At 45.6% G+C, this 21,765-nt stretch overlaps 1 protein-coding gene across 3 annotated transcripts in view; it reads right to left on the bottom strand.

Annotated features, from left to right (window-relative positions):
- MYO5B (myosin VB) overlaps positions 1 to 21,765 on the bottom strand; it is a 387,764-nt gene that overhangs the window by 125,842 nt on the left and 240,157 nt on the right. For all 3 annotated transcript variants that reach the window (XM_060121183.1, XM_060121181.1, XM_060121182.1), the window contains exons 9-10: positions 21,148 to 21,257; positions 16,032 to 16,297 (exon numbers count right to left, since the gene is read on the bottom strand). In XM_060121183.1, the coding sequence (XP_059977166.1) occupies positions 16,032 to 16,297; positions 21,148 to 21,257 (376 nt within the window). The remainder of the gene's footprint in view (positions 1 to 16,031; positions 16,298 to 21,147; positions 21,258 to 21,765) is intronic.

Genomic DNA, 21,765 nt, shown 5'->3' with positions numbered 1-21,765 from the left:
TGGAGGAGAGGAAAACCTCCCAGGGGAGGAAGTGTTTGAGCACGTGGAGAGCGGGAGAGGGGTGACACCGAGGGACCCCAGGCTGGGGACACAGGCTTCAGCCTTCATAACCTCACATCGCTAGCCCTCTCACTCTTTGTATGGGTGACTGAGTTTTCTCAGTCTTACATAAATTTATGCCAGCGCTTCCTACCATTCCCTAATAGAAATGTTGGAGCTGCCCCCGGTGGGGTTGGGGACGGTAGTGGTGGTGGAAAGGCAGCACCATAAGCAGCAGAACCAGCAAAAATAAATGCATCAGATGCCCAACAGGGTTGGCTCAGTGCCCAGAAAACATCAGGCTTCTCCTCCTCTGTGCCCACCTCCCCCACCAAGGTATAAGACGCAGAGAAGTGGGAAATCATCTTGAGATCAGAGGAATCAACTGCTTGGAGACAACCACATTAAAGCACAGCCTTTGGTCATGCCCACAGAAGAGAAGTAATTCTAGGTCAATAAAACACGATCAGAGGTGGAGGCACCCCAGACCATGCAGGAGGGAGGCACTGGCTCTTCCAGTCCTTACCCTGGATGAGGGTCCTCCCAGCCCAGAGGATGGTCCTATAGCCCGAGTTACGCCTCCTAGGACCGCATTTCCTCTCCCTATAATCCCGTCACACCCCAAGAAAGGTTGCTGGTGACAGCCAAGTCCCAGAGGAAATTTCATTAATAAAACCTAGGAGGAAGATAAAAGAGCTACCCTACAACCGGCCAGATGACAGCACGCGGGCGTGCTTGCTGAGCTTGGACTGGGCTCCACAGATAAAGGATTTAAATATCTCCCACTTGTCATGTTTTAAAGGTTTACATTGGTAGCACTCCACAAGGAACATTCTCATTAATTTGAGAGGGCCTGAAATTAGCTCATAATGTCTCTATTTCTAAGATATTATCTGGTAACAATTCCTCTGCCGTCTAGTGTAATTACTGTAATGCTGGAGGGCCAGACATGAATGAGGGGTTTGGGTAGCTTGGGAAATGTCTAAGAAAACCACAGATAGGGAGATGGGGCAACTTCTCTAAATTAAATTGTATTTGTAGTAATTCTTGCCATCAATAGAGATGACTTTTAAAATAAACACAATGGATCAATTTATAGTTCACAAGATTAAAATATCACAAAGAAATTTATATATGAGAGGGAATTGGATTTCTCTTCTAAAATCAATGTTGGGAATATTTAGACTAGAATCCTTGGGTGGAAGGAAGGTCAAAACATGAAATAGGATTTGATGCTGAGACCTGAGATCTGTACTCACGGTGGTACAATTATCACCCCTACTTCAATGTTCCCCTATCTTCAAAAATGTAGTAGAAAAGTAGAAAATTCCCTTCTCATTCTACCCGACTTCAGGATGGGGTAAGGGATACAAGCACCTCTATAAAAATAAGGCAGTGTCTGTGGGAAAGTGAAACTGCAATAAAAAGAAGTCAACCTGTCACTCTCAGTTAATTATTAACCTCCACGAACCATTCATTCCAGAGCAGAGAGGCAATGAGATGCTTTGAAGGTTGGGAAACAGTTCTTCCCCTGGAGCACAGGTCAAAGGAACTAGACTTTCTTAGCTCAGGCTTGTCTATTTCACCAAGACCTCTCTCTATCCTTCTACCAAAGGTCAAAAGAAAAGATATGTGATATAGGTTAGACATAGAGGGGGCCTTCTAGGGAATGAGTACTAAAAGTCAAACAAGTCCTCTCAAGGTCTCTTTCCCTCCTGAAGCCCACGAAACCTCACAAGGGCACCTTGCAGTCTGTTAGGGAGGCCAACCCTTCTTATCTCTTTACTAAACAATCCTGGGGTGCCAGGTGCACCTAAGAATGGCAGGACTTGAATTCTGCTCACGTGCTTCTCTCTGTGCCCAGATGTCCCCACATAGGACTTGTCCTTCAGGGACAGCACAGTTCTAGGCACTGCTCACATCCCAAGGTCAAGAATAGTTCTTCTGGAGGACCTAAGTCCATTCAGTTTGCAGTGTGCTCCAATTCCCGGCTATTCTCCATGTCTGAAAATCTAATGTGGGACAGAAAGATGCCCACCATATGGTAACCCTCTCCCAATCCATCAGTCAACTGTCCCAGGAACTGTAAGGGCTGCAGAGAAGAGCAAGTCATGGACCCTGCCCAACAGAGCTATTAGGAGAATAACATGAAACCAGTATATGAAACCTTCCCTAGTAGAGATTTTATGTGTTACAAGAATTTAAAGGAGGGTGAATTCATGGGGGTGCTGGCATGGACAGAGAGAAATGGGAATTTATCCAAGCTTTAAGACTATGTAGTGGTGTTTGGTTCCAGGAATGCTCCAAAGGGCTGTGTCAGAGCAATTCTGGAAGGTTGAGCTTGACTTTCAAGCACTCTGAGTTACATGGCTCTCCTGGGAGACTCAGAGATTCCAGGGAGAACCCAGTTGCTTCGGGTGATCTGCTGGATCTGAGAACACTGGGGCCAGCTATGCATGTCTACCCTGAAGAAGACATGTCCAGGAATCTTCTGGGCTGTCCAAGGTTGGGTCACTGTTCACAGGCTGCAGGGTAAATGCAATCACTGACTTCTCCCCCTCCATTCGCCATGAAACCTTTCCATACTAGACAGAGAGGGGATGGGTAGTCTTCTCCAAATAAATAACTTAGGATTGTGAAATTATCTGTAGTCTATTTTGAAGAGTGAGACCAAGAAAACAAAACATAACAAAGACACAAAGAATTTCCATCAAAAAAAAAAGAATTTCCATCAAAATGATGACGGCAAATGGTGAGCCTAAGAAATTTACTTAAAATATATCATTAAAGGCAACTTACAGAACTGTAGAACACGTTTGCAAATCATATTTCTGAAAAGGGGTTAATATCCAGAATATATAAAGAAATCCTACAACTCAAAAAAAAAGTAAATAACTTGATTTAAAAATGGTCAAAGGACTTAAAACATTTCTCCAAGAAGATATATGAATGGCCAAGAAGCATATGAAAAGACCATCGTAAATCATTAGAGAAATGCATATCAAAACCACGAGATACCACCTCATACCTATTGGGATGTCCACTATCAAAAAAACAGAAAACAACAAGTGTTGGCAAGGACGTGGAGAAACTGGAACCCCTGGGCACTACTGGTAAAAATGTAAAATGGTGCAGCTACTATAAAAAACAACATGGATGTTCCTCAAATAATTAAAAATAGAATTACTATATGATCCAGCAATCCTACTTCTGGTTACATATCCAAGAAGTCTAAAAGAAGAGATATTTGCACACCCTTCCTTGGTCATTGCAGCATTTTCACAATAGCCAAGAGGCAGAAGCAGCCCAAATGTCCATCAATGGATAGACAAATAAAATGTGGTACATGCATAAAATGCAGTATTATTCATCTTTAAAAAAGAAGGAAATCCTGTCACATGCTACAACATGGTTGAATCTTGAGAACGTTATGCTAAGTGAAATAAGATGGTCCCAGAAGATAGATACTATGATTCCATTTACACGAAGTCTGTGGAAGTATCAAAATCATAGAGACAAGGGCCTCCCTGGTGGTGCAGTGGTTAAGAGTTCGCCTGCCAGTGCAGGGGACACGGGTTCACGCCCCAGTCCGGGAAGATGCCACATGTTGTGAAGCGGCTGGGCCCGTGAGCCACGGCCGCTGAGCCTGCGCGTCCAGAGCCTGTGCTCCGCAAAGGGAGATGCCACGACAGTGAGAGGCCCGCGTACCGCAAAAAAAAAAATCATAGAGACAGAACGTAGAATGGTGGTTGCCAGGGGCTGGGTGAGGGAACATGGGAGTTGTTTAATGTATAGAGTTTCAGTTTTCCAAGATGAAAAAGTTCTAGAGATCTACTGCACATCAATGTGAATATACTTAACATTACTGCACTGTATACGTAAAAACGGTTAAGATGGTAAATTTTATATTGTGTGTTTTTTTTAAACTACAATTTAAAAATACTTTTTACATCATTAAAAAGCACTGAGTAGAGCTGGATGCAAATTTAAAGTTAGGAAATACCATAAGAGACACAGAAAGTAACACAAGAACTGAGGAAGATATAAAATCCCAGCAAACCCCATTTCCTGCTCCTGGGGCCCAAACGTCCCTCGGCATCCTCTCCCTCACCATTCCTCGGCATTAGGCATGAATCTATCCCTGCCTTGCTCCCAAAGTCCCCTAGGCCAACTGTCCTCTTCAAGAATGAGCTGGCCATAGCCAAAGCCTCCTGCTATCTTGGCATTTTGAAGGCTCAGGTCAAAGACAAATAAATGTGTATTCTTCCCAAATTGGAACCATTTATTTCTCATTGCTTCGAGGAGGAGAGAGGAATAAAGGGTTACGATTGTAATTAACCAAGCCTGTAGAGGCAAATGCTGGTTAATGCAACAGGAGAAGGAAACCCCAGCCAAAAGCTGCCTGGCTCTCTCCGATTAATTTCCATCCCCTGCCTGGTAAGAAATACCCTGCAGGCAGCTTCACAGATCCTTAGTTAAGGAACAGAGCTTGGCTTGGGTTGGCTAAATTGCCCTGGGTGTTGCTTGCTCTGCACTTTTTGGAGCTGGGGCAGGGGAGCGAGATGTAGGGAAGCCGTGCTTCTACCAGGACACTGGGTATCTGGAACTGTTCAGGAGAGCCTGAGAGCAGGGCCTATGAGCAGGGGGCTCACCACAGCTGCGGTGGAGGCAGCTGTGGCCCAAGCAATTTACGTAGGCGCTCACAGCCTTTTCTACCATCTGAACTAACTACCCTTCAGAAGATCATGATAAGGGGAGGTATGTATGTATGATGCTGGCTCACACACTGCTTGCTTATGTCTGCAGAAGTGACTGTTTATTCACTCTAGCTGCTGATTCTATAGTGACATATTAAACATTTATACAAAAACCTGGAGTGGCTCATTTATACTATGAAACTCCTTCCAGCTGTCTCTAGAATGAGCCTGACTGGTGACCCAGTAACACTCTAGCTAGGTGCTACAGTTTATCTACGGACAGTCATCCCAGCTGAAGGAATCAGTACCTACTTGCAGGGGAGGGGGCAGCAATCCCACTCTCATTTGCTTGTTGCACATTCCCAACCTAATTCAGAGAGGACGATAACTCCTCCTTCCTTTCCTCTCATCAGTGGGCTTTAATGTATTCAGAAACCTAGCCCCGCCCTCCTCCCCGCTCTCTGCAGCGGCCACACGCTCTTTTGCTCACAGGTGACAAGGAGGAGTAAGAACATTAAAAACGTTAGGTCATCCCAAGGGCACCTTCTATGTGCATCAAGGTATCCCCACATCTAGGGCTGAGAAACGACGAGCGAGACATTGGGATAGATGGTCTCCTCCCTCTCCAGAGTTTGGTGGTCAGGGATTTGGGTAGGAAACTCAAAATATTTAAAAAATGCTGGAGTTTTCAGACGCCATGGAAGAATCACTTCCCATAGTCATATCGTTTGTAAATAAAGCCTAGAAACAGGAATTAGTTTGAAATGAGAGGAGGTCGTTAGACAGGGTCACAGAGGTGGAGTACCAAGCATGACACCCACTTTCAAGTAACTGAAAACAAAAGATTCAGTGGGTTTCTGAAAGGTATCTTTTCTGAAGGTTTCTGAAAGAGAGCTGGAAGGTGTCTGAAGCCCACAGGAAACAAGGCAGAAGAACACCATGATTGGGAAAGGGAGATGACAGTAAATAGTTCAATGTAAATCCCAGTTTCCACCAAATGTTGCCACTTTCTCCCGGATTAAGAAATAGTGTCATTAACCTGATGGATCAGAAAGAGTACTTCCAGATTCAAGTCACCTGCTTTCCTGTGAAGTTTTTGGTTTTAGTCTCCTAAGCGTTCATTACATACCTTCTTACCAGAAAAGAAAGAGAATGACTTCTCAGCAGACCAGAACGGTTGAGGAGCAGGTGTATGTACCTTCAGGGTGGTCTGTAAGTGCTTTTCCTTGGCCACAAACGGCCCGGTTAGACAGCAGCTGGTTCACGCTGAGCCCACCTTATCTAACTTGCCATCCTGAACTCTGCCCACAGCATGTGAAGCCGGCACTGACTGGGCAGACGGAGGAGGAACCGTGCATGGCATTTCTCTCTCCCCAGGAGGAGATGAATCGCTTTCTAAGTATGACCGCTTTATGACAAGGTTTGAAAAAGTAAATTAGCTTCTGAGAAGGAACAAGGATTTAAAAAAAGAGAAAACAGCATAGCGCACCTGGAAGGAAGCAGAAGGGGAGGAGACTCCCCGAGAGTGCTTGTCTAGGGCCCCAGGTTGCACAGCCCCCCTGTGATGGGACCTGTCCTCGCTGAAAAGCTGTCAGATGTTCTCAAAGGAACCCACGGCCGCATGGGGAGGAAGGAGACACACAGGTCAGGCGCTGGCACCAGAAATAGGAGATGGAGTCCTACGGATCCCCATCCACCCACGGACAAGTGCACCGTCACACCAAAGACAAGTCTTCCCTGTGATCTATTTCTCCCCTTTGGGCGGGCACAGGATCTTAGAGCAAATAAACTCAATTATAAAAATTAAATGGCAAATATGAACACAAAATCCCAGCTTGCAGGGGCTCAGCTAACACCTCCAGGCTCAGCAGCACCAGCAGCCCAACCCACAGAGGCCTTCCTCTTGCTGGGGATCCCTTAGAAGGGAGGAGCTACCTATTTAAGCTCAAGGCACTGCTAAGACAGTATGTACCTGTAACAGAACTAAGGCATGATACTGTACGTATCAGCAGCACTGCAGTCATACTACTTTTACGTGCCATTAACAATGGGAGACCTTCAACGTGTCGGAGGAGTAAGAAGTGGAGATCACCTTCCTCCCCACAAATACATCAGAAACACATCTACACGTGGAACAACTCCTACAGAACACCTACTGAACGCTGGCAGAAGACCTCAGACCTCCCAAAAGGCAAGAAACTCCCCACGTACCTGGGTGGGGCAAAAGAAAAAAGGAAAAACAGAGACAAAAGAATAGGGACGGGACCTGCCCCACTGGGAGGGAGCTGTGAAGGAGGAAAAGTTTCCACACACTAGGAAGCCCCTTCACTGGTGGAGACGGGGTGGCGGAGGGGAAGCTTCGGAGCCACGGAGGAGAGCACAGCAACAGGGATGCAGAGGGCAAAGTGGGGAGATTCCCTCACAGAGGATCAGTGCTGACCAGCACTCACCAGTCCAAGAGGCTTGTCTGCTCACCCGCCGGGGCGGGCGGGGGCTGGGAGCTGAGGCTCGGCTTCAGTCGGAGCGCAGGGAGAGGACTGGGGTTGGCAGCGTGAACACAGACTGCAGGGGGTTAGTGCGCCACAGCTAGCAGGGAGGGAGTCCGGGAAAAAGTCTGGAGCTGCCAAAGAGGCAAGAGACCATTGTTTTGGGGTGTGCAAGGAGACGGGATTCCTGCTCTGTGTGCCCACAGAAGGCAGGGAACCGTTTAAGTGAGCTCCAGAGACAGGCGTGAGCCGCGGCTATCAGCTCAGACTCCAGAGACGGACATGAACTGCTAACGCTGCTGCTGCTGCTGCAACTAAGAAGCCTGTGTACAAGCACAGGTCACTACCCATACCGGCCGCCAGGAGCCTGTGCAGCCTCCCACTGGCAGGGTCCCATGATCCAGGTACAACATCCCTGGGAGAACACACTGCACGCCTCAGGCTGTTGCGATGTTATGGTGGCCTCAGTTGCCGCAGGCGTGGCCCACATTCCAGTTGTGACTACCATACCCCGCCCTGTCCCCAGCCTGAGTGAGCAAGAGAGTCCTAATGAGCTGCTGCTTTAACCTCCTCCTGTCTGGGTGGGAAACAGACACCTGAGGGCAACCTACACGCAGAGGACAGACCAAAACCAAAGCTGAACCCCAGGAGCTGTGTGAACAAAGAAGAGAAAGGGAAGTTTCTCTATTCACCCTAATGAGTAGCAGATTAAATCCCACAATCAACTTGATAAACCCAGCATCTGTGGAATACCTGAATAGACAATGAATGTTCCCAAAGTTCAGGTGGTGGACTTTGGGAGCAACTGTAGACTTGGGGTTTGCTTTCTGCATCTGATTTGTTTCTGGTGTTACGTTGATCTTAGTTTAGTTTTTAGTGCTTGCTATCATTGGTGGATTTGTTTACTGATTGGGCTGCTCTCTTTCTTTTTTCTAAATTTTTATTTTCTTACTATTTACAAAAATTTTTTTCCCTTTTTTTTCTTTTTGTGAGTGTGTATGTGTATGTTCCTTTATGTGATTTTGTCTGTTTAGTTTTGCTTTTACCATTTGGTTTTGGGTAGTATCTGTTCGTTCTTTTTTCTTCTTCTTCTTCCTTTTCTTCCAAGCCGTGTGGCTGGCAGGGTCTTCGTGCTCTGGTCGCGTGTCAGGTCTGAGCTTCCAAGGTGGGAGAGACGAGTCCAGGACAATGGACCACCAGAGAACTACCGGCCCCAAGTAATATCAATTGGCGAGAGCTCTCCCAGAGATCTCCACCTGAACACTAAGACCCAGCTCCACCCAACGCTCAGCAAGCTCCAATGCTGGACACCCCATGCCATACAACTAGCAAGACAGGAACACAACCCCACCCCTTAGCAGTCATGCTGCCTAGAGTCATACTAAGTTCACAGACACCCCAAAACACACCACCAGACACAGCCCTGCCCACCCGAAGGACAAGATCCAGGTCCACCCACCAGAACAAAGGCACCAGTCCCTCCACCAGGAAGTCTACACAACCCACTGAACCAACCTCACCCACTGTGGGCAGACACCAAACATAACAGGAACTATGAACCTTCAGACTGTGAAAAGGAGACCCCAAACACAGTAAGTTAAACAAAATGAGAAGACAGAGAAATATGCAGCAGATGAAGGAACAAGGGAAAAACCCACAAGACCAAACAAATGAAGAGGAAATCGGCAGTCTACCTGAAAAAGAATTCAGAGTAATGATAGTAAAGATGATCCAAAATCTTGGAAATAGAACGGAGAAAATACAAGAAACGTTTAACAAGGACCTAGAAGAACTAAAGAGCAAACAAACAATGATGAACAACACAAAAAATGGAATTAAAAATACTGTAGAAGGAATCAATAGAAGAATAACTGAGGTAGAATAATGGATAAGTGACCTGGAAGATAAAGTAGTAGAAATAACAGCCACAGAGCAGAATAAAGAGAAAAGAATGAAAAGAATTGAGGACAGTCTCAAGAGACCTCTGGGACAACATTAAAGAATTTGAATTATAGGGGTCCCAGAAGAAGAAGAGAAAAAGAAAGTGTCTGAGAAAATATTTGAAGAGATTATAGTCAAAAGCTTCCCCAACATGGGAAAGGAAACAGTCAATCAAGACCAGGAAGTGCAGAGAGTCCCATACAGGATAAATCCAAGGAGAAACACACTAAGATCCATATTAATCAAACTATCAAAAATTAATTACAAAGAAAAAATATTAAAAGCAGCAAGGGAAAAGCAACAAATAACATACAAGGGAATCCCCATAAGTTTAACAGCTGACATTTAGCAGAAACCCAGAAAGACAGAAGGGAGTGGCAGGACATATTTAAAGTGATGAAAGAGAAAAACCTATAACCAAGTAAAGACCCACAAAAAAAGCCCCCAAACAATTAAGAAAATGGTAACAGGAACATACATATCGATAATTACCTTGAATGTAAATGGATTAAATGCTCCAACCACAAGACACAGACTGGCTGAATGGATACAAAAACAAGACCCATATATATGCTGTCTAGAAGATACCCATTTCAGACCTAGGGACACATACGGACTGAAAGTGAGGGGGTGGAAAAAGATATTCCACACAAATGGAAATCAAAAGAAAGCTGGAGTAGCAATACTCATATCAGACAAAACAGACTTGAAAACAAAGACTATTACAAGAGACAAAGAAGGACACTACATAATGATCAAGGGATCAATCCAAGAAGAAGATATAACAATTGTAAATATTTATGCACCCAACACAGGAGCACCTCAATACATAAGGCAAATGCTAACAGGCATAAAAGGGGAAGTCGACAGTAACACAATAAGAGTAGGGGACTTTAACACGCCACCTTCACCAATGGACAGATCCTCCAAAACGAAAATAAATGAGGAAACACAAGCTTTAAATGACATATTACACCAGGTGGACTTAACTGATATTTATAGGAAATTCCATCCAAAAACAACAGAATCCACTTTCTTCTCAAGTGCTCATGGAACATTCTCCAGGACAGATCATATCTTGGGTCATATATCAAGCCTTGGTAAATTTAAGAAAATTGAAATCGTATCAAGCATCTCTTCTGACCACAGTGCTATGAGACTAGGTATCAATTACAGGAAAAAAACTGTAAAATATACAAACACATGGAGGTTAAACAATACACCACTGAATAACCAAGAGATCACTGAAGAAATCACAGAGGAAATCAAAAAATACCTAGAGACAAATGACAATGAAAACACGATGACCTAAAACCGATGGGATGCAGCAAAAGCAGCTCTAAGAGGGACGTTTATAGTAATACAATCCTACTTCAAGAAACAAGAAAAATCTCAAATAAACAACCTAACCTTACACCTAAAGCAATTAGAGAAAGAAGAACAAAAAAACCCCAAAGTTAGCAGAAGGAAAGAAATCATAAAGATCAGATCAGAAATAAATGAAAAAGAAATGAAGGAAACAATAGCAACGATCAATGAAAGTAAAAGCTGGTTCTTTGAGAAGATAAACGAAATTGATAAAACATTAGCCAGACTCATCAAGAAAAAAAGGGAGAAGACTCAAATCAACAGAATTAGAAGGCTTCCCTGGTGGTGCAGTGGTTAAGAATCCGCTTGCCAATGCAGGGGACACGGGTTCAAGCCCTGGTCTGGGAAGATCCCAACCCATATGCTGCAGAGCAACTAAGCCCATGCACCACAACTACTGAGCCTGCGCTCTACAGCCCACCAGCCACAACTACTGAAGACCATGCGCCACAACTACTGAAGCCCACACGTCCTAGAGCCTGTGCTCCACAACAGAGAGGCCACTGCAGTGAGAGGACCACGCACCACAACAAAGAGTATCCCCCACTCACCGCAACTAGAGAAAGCCTGCGTGAAGCAACGAAGACCCAATACAGCCAAAGTAAATAAATCAAAAAAAGAAAGTTTATAAAAACTAAAAAAATTTTAAAAAAGAATTAGAAATGAAAAAGGAGAAGTAACAACTGACACTGCAGAAATACAAAGGATCAGGAGAGACTGCTACAAACAATCATATACCAATAAAATGGACAACCTGGAAAAAGTAAACAATTTCTTAGAAAAGTACAACCTTCAAAGACTGAATCAGGAAGAAACAGAAAATATGAACAAACCAATCACAAGCATTGAAATTGAAAATGTGATTGAAAAACTCCCAAGAAACAAAAGCCCAGGACCAGATGGCTTCACAGGTGAATTCTACCAAACATTTAGAAAAGGGCTAACACCTACCCTTCTCAAACTCTTCCAAAATATAGCAGAGGGAGGAACACTCCCAAACTCATTCTACAAGGCCACCATCACCCTGATACTAAAACCAGACAAAGATGTCACAAAGAAAGAAAACTACAGGCCAATATCACTGATGAACACAGATGCAAAAATCCTCAACAAAATACTAGCAAGCAGAATCCAACAGCACATTAAAAGGATCACACACCATGATGAAGTGGGGTTTATCCCAGGAATGCAAGGATTCTTCAATATATGCAAATCAATCAATGGGATACACCATATTAACAAACTGAAGGATATAAACCATTTGATAATCTCAACAGACGCAGAAAAAGCTTTTGACAAAATTCAACATCCATTTATGATAAAACTCTCCAGAACGTGGGCATAGAGGGAACCTACCTCAACCTAATAAAGGCCATATATGACAAATATCACAGCCAACATTGTTCTCAATGGTGAAAAACTGAAACCATTTTCTCTAAGATCAGGAACAAGACAAGGTTGCCCACTCTCGCCACTATTATTCAAAATACTTTTGGAAGTTTTAGCCACAGCAGTCAGAGAAGAAAAAGAAATAAAAGGAATCCAAATTGAAAAAGAAGTAAAACGGTCACTGTTTGCAGATGACATGATACTAGACATAGAGAGTCATAAGGATGCTACCAGAAAACAACTAGAGCTATTCAATGAATTTGGTAAAGTAGCAGGATACAAAATTAATGCACAGAAATCTCTGGCATTCCTGTACACTAACGATGAAAAACCTGATAGAGAAATTAAGGAAACAATCCCATTTACCACTGCAACAAAAAGAATAAAATACCTAAGAATGAAACCTACGTAAGGAGACAAAAGCCCTGTATGCAGAAAACTATAAGACAATGATGAAAGAAATTAAAGGCAATACAAACAGATGGAGAGATATACCATGTTCTTGGATTGGAAGAATCAACATTGTGAAAATGACTATACTACCCAAAGCAACCTACAGATTCAACGCAAGCCCTATCAAACTACCAATGGCATCTTTCACAGAACTAGAACAAAAAATTTTACAATTTGTATGGAAACACAAAAGACCCCGAATAGCCAAAGCAATCTTGTGAAGAAAAATGGAGCTGGAGGAATCCTGACTTCAAACTATACTACAAAGCTACAGTAATCAAGACAGTATGGTACTGACATAGAAACAGAAATATAGATCAATGGAACAGGATAGAAAGCCCAGAGATAAACCCATGCACATACGGTCACCTTATTTTTGATAAAGGAGGCAAGAATATACAATGGAGAAAAGACAGCCTCTTCAAGAAGTGGTGCTGGGAAAACTGGACAGCTACATGTAAAAGAATGAAATTAGAACACTCCCTAACACTATATACAAAAATAAACTCAAAATGGATTAAAGACCTAAATATAAGGCCAGACACTATAAAACTGTTAGAGGAAAACATAGGCAGAACACTCTGTGACATAAATCACAGCAAGATCCTTTTTGACCCACCTCCTAGAGAAATGGAAATAACAAAAATAAACAAATGGGACCTAATGAAAGTTAAAAGTTTTGCACAGCAAACGAAAACATAAACAAGACGAAAAGACAACCCTCAGAATGGGAGAAAATATTTGCAAATGAAGCAACTGACAGAGGATTAATCTCCAAAATTTACAAGCAGCTCATGCAGCTCAATAACAAAAAAACAAACAACCCAATCCAAAAATGGGCAGGAGACCTAAATAGATATTTCTCCAAAGAAGATATACAGATTGCCAACAAATACATGAAAGGATGCTCAACATCACTAATCATTAGAGAAATGCAAATCAAAACCTCAATGAGGTATCACCTCACACTGGTCAGAATGGCCATCATCAAAGAATCTAAAGACAATAAATGCTGGAGAGGGTGTGGAGAAAAGGGAACACTCTTGCACTGTTGGTGGGAATGTGAATTGATACAGGCGCTATGGAGAACAGTATGGAGGTTCCTTAAAAAACTAAAAATAGAATTACCATATGACCCAGCAATCCCACTACGGGGCGTATACCCTGAGAAAACTGTGATTCAAAAAGAAACATGTACCACAATGTTCATTGCAGCACTATTTACAACAGCCAGGAGATGGAAGCAACCTGAGTATCCATTGACAGACAAACGGATAAAGAAGATGTGGCACATATATACAATGGAATATTACTCAGCCATAAAAAGAAACAAAATTGAGTTATTTGTAGTGAGGTGGATCGACGCAGAGTCTGTCATACTGAGTGAAGTAAGTCAGAAAGAGAAAAACAAATACCGTATGCTAACACATATATATGGAATCGAAAAAAACAAATGGTTCTGATGAACCTAGGGGCAGGGTAGTAATAACGACACAGATGTAGAGAATGGACTTAAGGACACGGGGAGGGGGAAGGAGAAGCTGGGACGAAGCGAGAGTAGCATCGACATATATACACTACCAAATGTAAAATAGATAGCTAGTGGGAAGCAGCCGCATAGCACAGGGAGATCAACTCGGGGCTTTGTGTCCACCTAGAGGGGTGGGATAGGGAGGGTGGGAAGGAGGGAGATGCAAGAGAGAAGAGATATGGGGATACAGGTATGCATAGAGCTGATTCACTTTGTTATACAGCAGAAACTAACACAATGTTGTAAAGCAATTATACTCCAATAAGATGTTAAAAAACAAGAACAGTGAGTCTCCACATTAATCTTCCCACACCGAAAACTCAGTAAAAATAGAAACTTGCCCATGTAGATTAAGGGAACCAGGTCAGATGCTGCATCCTGACTTTCTCTAGCTCTTACATCAGAATGTGACACTAAAGGTCAGTTTTTTTGAAACCCAATTACCTGAAAATACTCATGGCAGAGGAATTAATGACACAGAATTAATTACTGACAGCTCGGTAGTATGTTTCCAGGGTGCACAGACTGTTCTATGTTGCTCTCCCCAGAGCAACTGGAAGGGCTGAGTCAAAAAGCAGGCACTCAATGGAGCAGAAGAGAAGTGGCATGTCCACAGTCACTCGGCTAGAACCCTGGAGAGCCCGGGGAGGATGCATTCTCCTGCCTCCCCCCAGGTCATCCTCCACTGTGCTCCGCATCACCTAGGAGGTGGCTTTTTCCCTACCATCTGGACTGTGCTCCTGTCCCAAAGGGTCTCCGCCCCCGCCCGTGTTCTACTCTCTCCTTGAAAGATCGATTTCAAGCCTCACCTTCCACGTGAAGCTTTTCCTGACTGTGCCAACAAGCGTGCACTCTTCTGCCTTGAAACTCGTACAGCACCAAGTGTCCAAACCCTCAAACCGACCCTGTTACAATTTCTTCTGTTGTCTCTTGTATTATGTAGCTCGTGCATGTGACTTAACTCTTCAGCATGTTCTGGAAGCCTCTGTGATGCCAGAAATCAAGTTTACTGCCACAGCATGTGACATGATTTGATTCAAAGCCCAGTGATGAACAAGCGCATCAGAGATGGAGCTGAGCCTATCTTTGCACGGGAAAGCGGCCGCTTCTAGAGGAGGTTTTCCTTTACTACAGCCTCAACACGAGGCGAGCACCAGCTTGTCAGCCCACTGAGCAGTCGTTTCTACCAGAGTGTCATGGCTGTTACAACTCTGCACTTCTAAGCGTCCAAAGTTCTATTTTAAGACAGAAACCACGACCTCTGTGATACAAAGATCCAGGAGGATTTCATCTATTATTAGCTTAAAGAGGGCAGGACATTGATCATAAAAGAAGTGCAGGTAAGGTTTCAGCCCAGTGCATATAATTTCAAGCAATTCTAGAAGGACCTGGAATGCACCTAAGAGAGACTTGTGGCTCAAAACTTCCTTTCAAGCTGTAGAAACTAAAGAATAGAAGGGCTGTGATCTGTAGAGGTCATTCAGCTAGCGGGGGACAGCAATGAGTCAGAAAGCCAGTCTCCTAGTGCCTAGTGAAGTACACTCTCTACATGCCAGGTTGCCTCTCCCTGTAAGTTACACTGTCATGAGTAACTGTCTTTTCCACTAGGCTAGAATTCTAAAATGCAGAGAAACTTCAGGAATGACCACACACAGTATCAATCTGTATCGCAGCCCTGGGCACAGTTACGGTATTAAAACAATCACCTTGATTGGTAACATCGTGAATGAGGTCGGATGATAGTTTTAAATAAAACATAACTGAAGTAGAAAACCTGAATTTAAGTTCACAGAAACCTCCAGTCTGATGTTGAACAAGACACTGCCATCTCTGGGCCTCAGTTTCCCACAAGGACAAAGGGCTGTCTGTGGGGTTTCTCAGTGGGGGAGCTACTGGTGTTTGATAGGGTCCATTTTTCCTCGGGACTGTCCTCTGTATTGTAGGACACCTAGCATCTCTGGCCTTGGGCCACCAAGTGCCGGCAGAGACCCAGCCAAAAATGCTCCCTTCCCCCATATTTCACACTCCCCTGGTTGAGAACCACCAGGAAGGTCTCCAAGGTCCCCGCTGGCTCTAAAATGCCAGCAGGAAGACACCAGTGATCGGCAGCAGGAGGTACCGTCCTACCCGTAGATGTCTAGGACCCCGATGAAGGAGTGCTGCTTGAGCGAGGTGTGCAGGGCCTTGTTGACATGCCCCACGATCCAGCCAAACAGCTGGGCGTAGATGTGCTTGGCCAGGGCGTTGCGCGCGTTGACCACCTGCTGCAGGGACATGGTCTTGACGTAGGTCTCCGAGGTGGTGACCAGCTTGCGATGGCACAGCCAGTGCTCCATCTGACTGTGCTCCACCCCTAGCAGCTGGCAGAAGTTGCTCAGGTGTTCATCCTTGGGCTGGAAGAGACATGGGAGAAGGGTTCAGGAGGGGCGTGGAGGACAGCCCACCACCATGCTCTAGGGAGGGAAGGAACCCAACTCTAGGCCCCCCAGAACCCTATTTCATCCCTAGCCACTGCCCCAGCCATCTCATGCACTCTCACACCACTAGGTGACAACAGGGGCCCAAAGAGGGTTGCTCAAACTGATAATACTTGCTCATGAACACATCAGCAGCAGGGCTTTAAAAAACAACTCTCCACTTTCCCTGTCCCCTCCTCCCCTGCCAGGGCCTGAAGGGTAACTGGAGGAGAGGGCTCCGGAGTGAAGGGTGCAGGATGAGAACTGATAACTTAGGAACAGATAATCTTTTAAGAATAAGGAGCCAGCGGCAAAATCCCAGTGAACGTAGCTTCCAGCTGCAGAGTTCCACATGCAGCGCTCAGTCCACAGCCCCGGAAAGGTCCTCGCTTTTGAGTGTTACCTTGGGCTCGCACGCGGTCTAGAGCAGTGCGCTCGGGACGAGCCCTGAGCTGACCCCCTTGGACGATGACAGCACACTGACATCACACCGTCCTAAGCTTCCAAGCAGATTTGCTTTCATCTTAGCCCTGGTCATACTAAACACATAACGGAACTTATTTACATTCTTTAAGCACTTGCCACTTGGAAAGAAAGTGAATCTAGGTGGAGAGCTAGGACAAATGGCAAAAAATAAGGAACAGATTTTGACTTGGGAAGATCACTTGGAACACTGCAACTGATATTCATGTTTAGAGCTGGGAAAAACTAGGAATGCCTCCAGCGTAAGTCCCTTCGCCTACAGGTAAGAAACTGAGCCCCAGAGAAGTATAAGAACGCACCCAGGTAGCCAGCTGCATTTCATCTTGACCCTCAATTACCCAAAGTACCAATCACATCACCTTGCCCTTGAGTCCCTGATAACCAAGTCACCCACAGAGTTTTATTTCCCAAGTGTGTAGGTGTCCTGGGTCCCCCTTGCTGCCCATTCACAACACCCCACAGAAAACCTGCTTTTCCTCTAGAGGTTCTTCTCGCCCATTATTCATTCCCTCATCTAAATCCCCCAGGGGAAGTTGATAACCCAGCCATGAGCCTGCTGGAGAGCTTAATAACTCGGAGGCTGAAAGGGAATCCTTTAGAATGTCATGTGCCGCCTCCTAATGGCCCTGAATTGCTTGTGGGAATCATTTTCTGATGACGCTGCCACCACGTAAATGCAGGCTTGTTCAATGAAAATTAACACAGATAACTGTGCCATTTCCCCAGCCCATTTTTTCTCCCTCCTACAGATACTTAAAATCCATCTACCCAAATACACACAATTACAAAATAATAAAATGTCAGAGTAGGAAAGAACCTCCAAAAGTCATTAAGGCCAGTTTTTCCGGAGTATGGTTTGTGGAGTTGGAGTAATAGTTACAAAGGCCATTAACTGGCTTTACTCAACAAAAGTGGGGGGGCTGGGAGAGGGACAGTAGGTTGAATGTGGTGGAACCGGCTTGTTAACGTACCCTGTAAACACACACACACACACACACACACACACACACACACACACACACACACACACACACACACACACACACACACACACACACACACACACACACTTCCACAAGTGCTGGTACTTTCCACAGGGCAGGCTCCCATCAGCTGCAGCAGGGAGTGGCCTGCCCATCTATTACCCACTCCTGACTGTTGATTAAAGGTACTAACTGAAACTGATTTAACCTTATGCAATTACACTTAAGCTTAATCGAATGATGCTAAATCCATTAAAGACAGCCAGCATCATAGGCAGCTGATGAGTTTTGTGGGCCCGTATTGCCAAGTTCAAGAAACAAGTTGCCTCTGGTGTCCGAGTAATCGCATGCTACTGCATCTCCAAGGTAACTCTGGCAGTTACGGGACATATACTCACGCTTTAATTAAAAGTAACAACTACCAAGCAGAAGGCACACCACACCTGGACAGACAGCCCTCCACAGCAGGAGGTCCACCCTACGCACCCAAGGCATAAACCAAAATCCGTGCACCAGCACCCACTTAGCAAAGCATTTCTCGAGCGAGCACACACTGCGTGCCCGGCAGCGTGCTGGGCATGGATGGGGAACATCAGGCTAGTGGAAGACAGCCCATCCAGAGGAAGGCGCAGGGCCGGTGGTGGCGTGGAGCAAGAACGCTGGCTGGGCTTTGCCATTAACTGTCATTGTGGCCTTAGAGAGAGAGTTTCCTCTCTCTGGGCCTCAGTCTTTCCAACCCTGTGAAGGGAGACGGATGCTCAGAAGGTCCATTCTGGCTCTGCCAACAATGATGATAACAGTCGAGAACTCAAGCCCTCGAGCCCTGTGCCAAGGTGGGTAATATCACCCCTGCCCGCAGATAAGGAAACAGGTAAGAAACTATCAGTAAGTGGCAGAACCAGGATTTGAACCCTGGCAGCCCCGACTCCAATTTCTCACTCTCAATTAGCTCTCGACACAGCCTTTAACTGGAGAACAATATGAGACCAGCCTAGACCACATACCTGTGCTCAGAAACCTCTGACTTCCTGTCGTCTCTGAGAGTAAGGGCCTGGTGTCCAAGCCTCCACCTGTCAGGCATCCTCCCCTCCCTCCAGCACCATTTGTGTCCTCCGTTCCCCCCCTTTCCCCAAGTGTGCCCTGATAGCCCTCCTTCACACAGTCTTTACACACACACTCAGTGGGTGCCAGTGTGTGTCAGGGCTAGCAGAGTGAGCACAGCAGACACTGTCCTGGAGTTTAGTGGGGGAAACGGGCGTCGATCAAATACCACCAGTAAACGTTCACTCTCCTTCTCACCCGAAGGTACCTGCAGAGGCTGGTGCGGAAGATCAGCTCCAAGATCAGAGAGACACTTCCCTGATAAGCCCAAGTCCTAGCTCTCCAAAGAGGCCCTGGCCTCACTCAACCCACAGCCACCGGCGCCCAGGAACTCGCCGGCCCTGGTCCTCGGGCCTCACCGTCAGCCCCGCCCAGTGTTCATCTATTTGCTCACTTGCGTCACCCCTGAGCCTTCGGAGCCTCCATCATCCATCCATCTGCTTACTGGGCATCTACCAAGTCCTGGGCACCGTGCTGGGTGCCGGTGATACAACAGCGAGCAAACAGTCCCCGTTCTCATAGACTTTGGAGTCTCATGAGGGAGAGAGACACACAGCAAATCATCCCATAATAAATGTAAAATTACAACCATGCTGAGAGATACGGAGGAGAGGCATGAACGCTGTAAGAATCCACGACGGGGGATGTGACCAGGATGTGACCTTGAGAAGGAGGAGACTGGGGGAAGGGAGGGTGGAGGCCAAGGGAAATCTGTCAGCTTCCCTGCATTTGGCCAGCCTACATCAGGAGTTCTTCAATGCCAGTGTTCCTAGTCTCACCTGTCCCCGACACTAGGCAGCGTACGGTTGCCCTAAGGAACCGGGGGACATGTATGGGGACGTGCTGGGAAGGGAGGACAGACCCTCTGTGCCCTTCTCAAGAGGGACAATGCTTCACTGGCCCTAAAGAGTGTCTGGCCTGCACTAGAGGCCCATCCGCCACCCCACCAAGGCACCAGGTTCTCCTCTGCCCACCTCAATCCGTCTCCCAGCATCACCACGGCCAACCACACTGCCCCGCCACACACACACACACACACACACACACACACACACACACACACACAGAGGCACATACACGCAGACAGGCGCACACACACGCCGATGTCCCGGGGCACCGAGCGCTGCCCAGCTCCAGCATTCCCTGCTTTCACACTGGGCCTAGCGGGTGATCCTCTCACGAGGCTGCAGACTCCGTGCGGAGGATGGCGGCAGGCCTGATGGGGCCAGGGGTTCCAAATCCAAGGCTATTTCTCTTGTAGGTGTATGGGGGTGATGAGCTCGGCCAAATGCCAGCTACCATTCAGGACTTCCTCTCCCTCAAGGCAGGGCCAGGTTTAACTGGGTTAAAAAATGTCTGCACAATTGAAAAAGGATCAGCTCGTGCGTGGCCTGGACACATGCCCACATTCCTATTCTGTAGTACTGTCTTCTGTATTTCCCCAGTTATTTAAATTCTAAGACCTTGGTAGCAAGAATCATACTTTGTACCTCCCAGGACTTGGCCATAAATGGACAGAGAAGAGGCCTAAAAGAAAGAAACAATTGCAGATTCCTTACTCAAGGTCAGAATAGCAGTTTTTTAGCCCAGCCCCACACCATCACATACCAGAGAGCACACAACATGCTGTCTATACTACTTGTAACCGGCAGTATTCCCCCACCCACCCACTTAGACATTTTTTATCTACCACATAGAAGGTACTACGCCAGGCACCAAGAAAGTAACAGTCATTAAGAGCATTTATGGAGCACTTCGTAGTTTGCAATACTGTCATATAGATGTCTCAGTATTCTCTCCTTTGTACTGTCAAAATCTTGGCAACTGTGGTTATCTGTCCTGTCCACCCAATTAGATTGTAAGCTCCTTGGACACAGTGTCCAACACTCCCTCATATCCCTGCAAGCAGACCGGAAGTACTCATGAGCTGATAGCACTGTAGAATTCCATGGACCTCGGGTACTTGGGAAATCAAACCATCAGAAATAATTTATTGAGTAACCACTAAATTCCCTGCCCTCAGTGACAGAAACTGATGGCAGCTGATTTGAAAAGAATTTGTCGTTTTAAATAATTATCAGCAAGGGAACAGAGACCATTCCCCTTAAGAATAAATAACCTATGAATGTCCTCTAAGCGTAAAGGTATTTCAGTTGTATAAAGCTCTACGGACAGAGTAAGTTGTGTACGTGTTATCTCGGGTGCTGGTGGGCAACTTACTGAGATACTGCAGGATTCACCATCGCGCTCCGCTTGAATCTCCACATTTCCAAGGTGTAGGATGGAAGCAATTATCTTAAAAATGTTTATCTGATGGGACTCTCTCACTCCTGGGGAAAAAAAAAAAATGAATGAATGGCACTCAGTATCCACGGTAGGATAGAAAGGATGTTTTCCCCTCTTTTTAAGGACTTAAGGAAAAATGTTTCATTTTCCTTTCTGGGCCAGTGACTCCTAAAATGATCCAGGCTCCTCACCAAGTAATTACCACTCACAGTAACAGCTCAGAAGGCAAAGGGGCTCCTTGGACTAAAAGAGAAATATCTTCACGGTGATTGTCCCGATCAGACCAGATGGGTCACGCTACCATTTTCACTTCTCCAAGAGCAGAGGAGAAGCGGCAATCAAGCAGACCCATTTTGGACTTCATTGCAACCAACACTTTATGGATGTTTTTATGAGTTTAGTAAGAATGGTCATCTATCTGCCGTCATTTTTCTCCCAACATAATATCCTGCAAACATCTGTGACACACATCTGAAGCGCCAACGGAGAAAGAGGAGAAATTTCTCCTGGGGGCGCCGCTACGGGGCTGGACGGCCAGCCGGCCCCTGGCTG

Source organism: Lagenorhynchus albirostris, chromosome 14 (genome assembly GCF_949774975.1).
Source record: "Lagenorhynchus albirostris chromosome 14, mLagAlb1.1, whole genome shotgun sequence".
Taxonomy (NCBI): Eukaryota; Metazoa; Chordata; class Mammalia; order Artiodactyla; family Delphinidae; genus Lagenorhynchus; species Lagenorhynchus albirostris.
The sequence above is the reverse complement of the archived record's forward strand: the minus strand, read 5'-3'. Positions and strand labels throughout refer to the sequence as shown.